At 71.9% G+C, this 830-nt stretch overlaps 1 protein-coding gene across 1 annotated transcript in view; it reads right to left on the minus strand.

The window, feature by feature from the left end:
* Positions 1 to 464, minus strand: part of RAB39A (RAB39A, member RAS oncogene family) — a 23362-nt gene extending 22898 nt beyond the window's left edge. The window contains exon 1 of the mRNA XM_034758841.1: positions 142 to 464. Within this exon, the coding sequence (XP_034614732.1) occupies positions 142 to 464 (323 nt within the window). The remainder of the gene's footprint in view (positions 1 to 141) is intronic.
* Positions 465 to 830: the final 366 nt, after the last annotated feature.

Below are 830 nucleotides of genomic sequence, written 5' to 3' on the forward strand. Positions count from 1 at the left end.
GGGGATGGGCGGGGAGCCAGGGGGTCCCGGGGCGGCGCGGGGATGGGCGGAGAAGCAGGAGCGGGGTCCGGGGCGGCGCGGGGATGGGCGGGGAGGCAGAGGCGCTGGGAGGAGGCCGGGAGCGAGACAAGCCGCCTGTACCTGAACCGCTCCTGCCCCGCCGTGTCCCACAGCTGCAGCTTGACCCGCTTGCCGGGCTCGATCTCCACCAGGCGGGAGAAGAAGTCCACCCCCACGGTGGGGTCGCAGTGCAGCGGCCCCGGGAAGCGGCCCTCGGTGAAGCGGTGCAGGAGGCAGGACTTGCCCACGGTGGAGTCGCCCAGCACGATCAGCCGGAACTGATAGATCCAGATCGCTGCGTCCATGTCGGCCCCGGCCTGGCCCGCCTCGGCCTCGGGGCCCTTCCTGGGGCTCCTCCTCGGCCGGTGCCTGCACCGCGCTCCCACCGCCCCTATCCCGGGCATCGGCGCTGCAGGCCGGCTTGGGGGGAGGGGACGGCTCGGACCCGAGCAGCTGCACCCTGTGATGCCAGGGAGGGGCGGGGCCCCCTGGCTCCCGGTGGCGATGGGGAAGGGCTGGGGTCCCGCCTATCCCAGTGGGGAAGAGGGGAGGGCTGGGGTCCCGCCGATCCCCACGGGCAAAGGACAGGGTTGGGCATCCCATGGACCCCGTGATGCAGGGGGGAGGGCTGAGGTCCCTGTGATCCTGGGGGATGGAGGAGGTACAGGTGGGGGAGGGAGGGCGCTGTCCCTTCAGCACCTGTTCTGCTCAGGCTGAGCTGAACAGGTCAGCCTGAGCCATTGCATCACACAGCCTGTGCCTTCCCTGCA

The sequence above is a fragment of the Trachemys scripta genome, chromosome 1 (genome assembly GCF_013100865.1).
Source record: "Trachemys scripta elegans isolate TJP31775 chromosome 1, CAS_Tse_1.0, whole genome shotgun sequence".
NCBI lineage: Eukaryota > Metazoa > Chordata > Testudines > Emydidae > Trachemys > Trachemys scripta.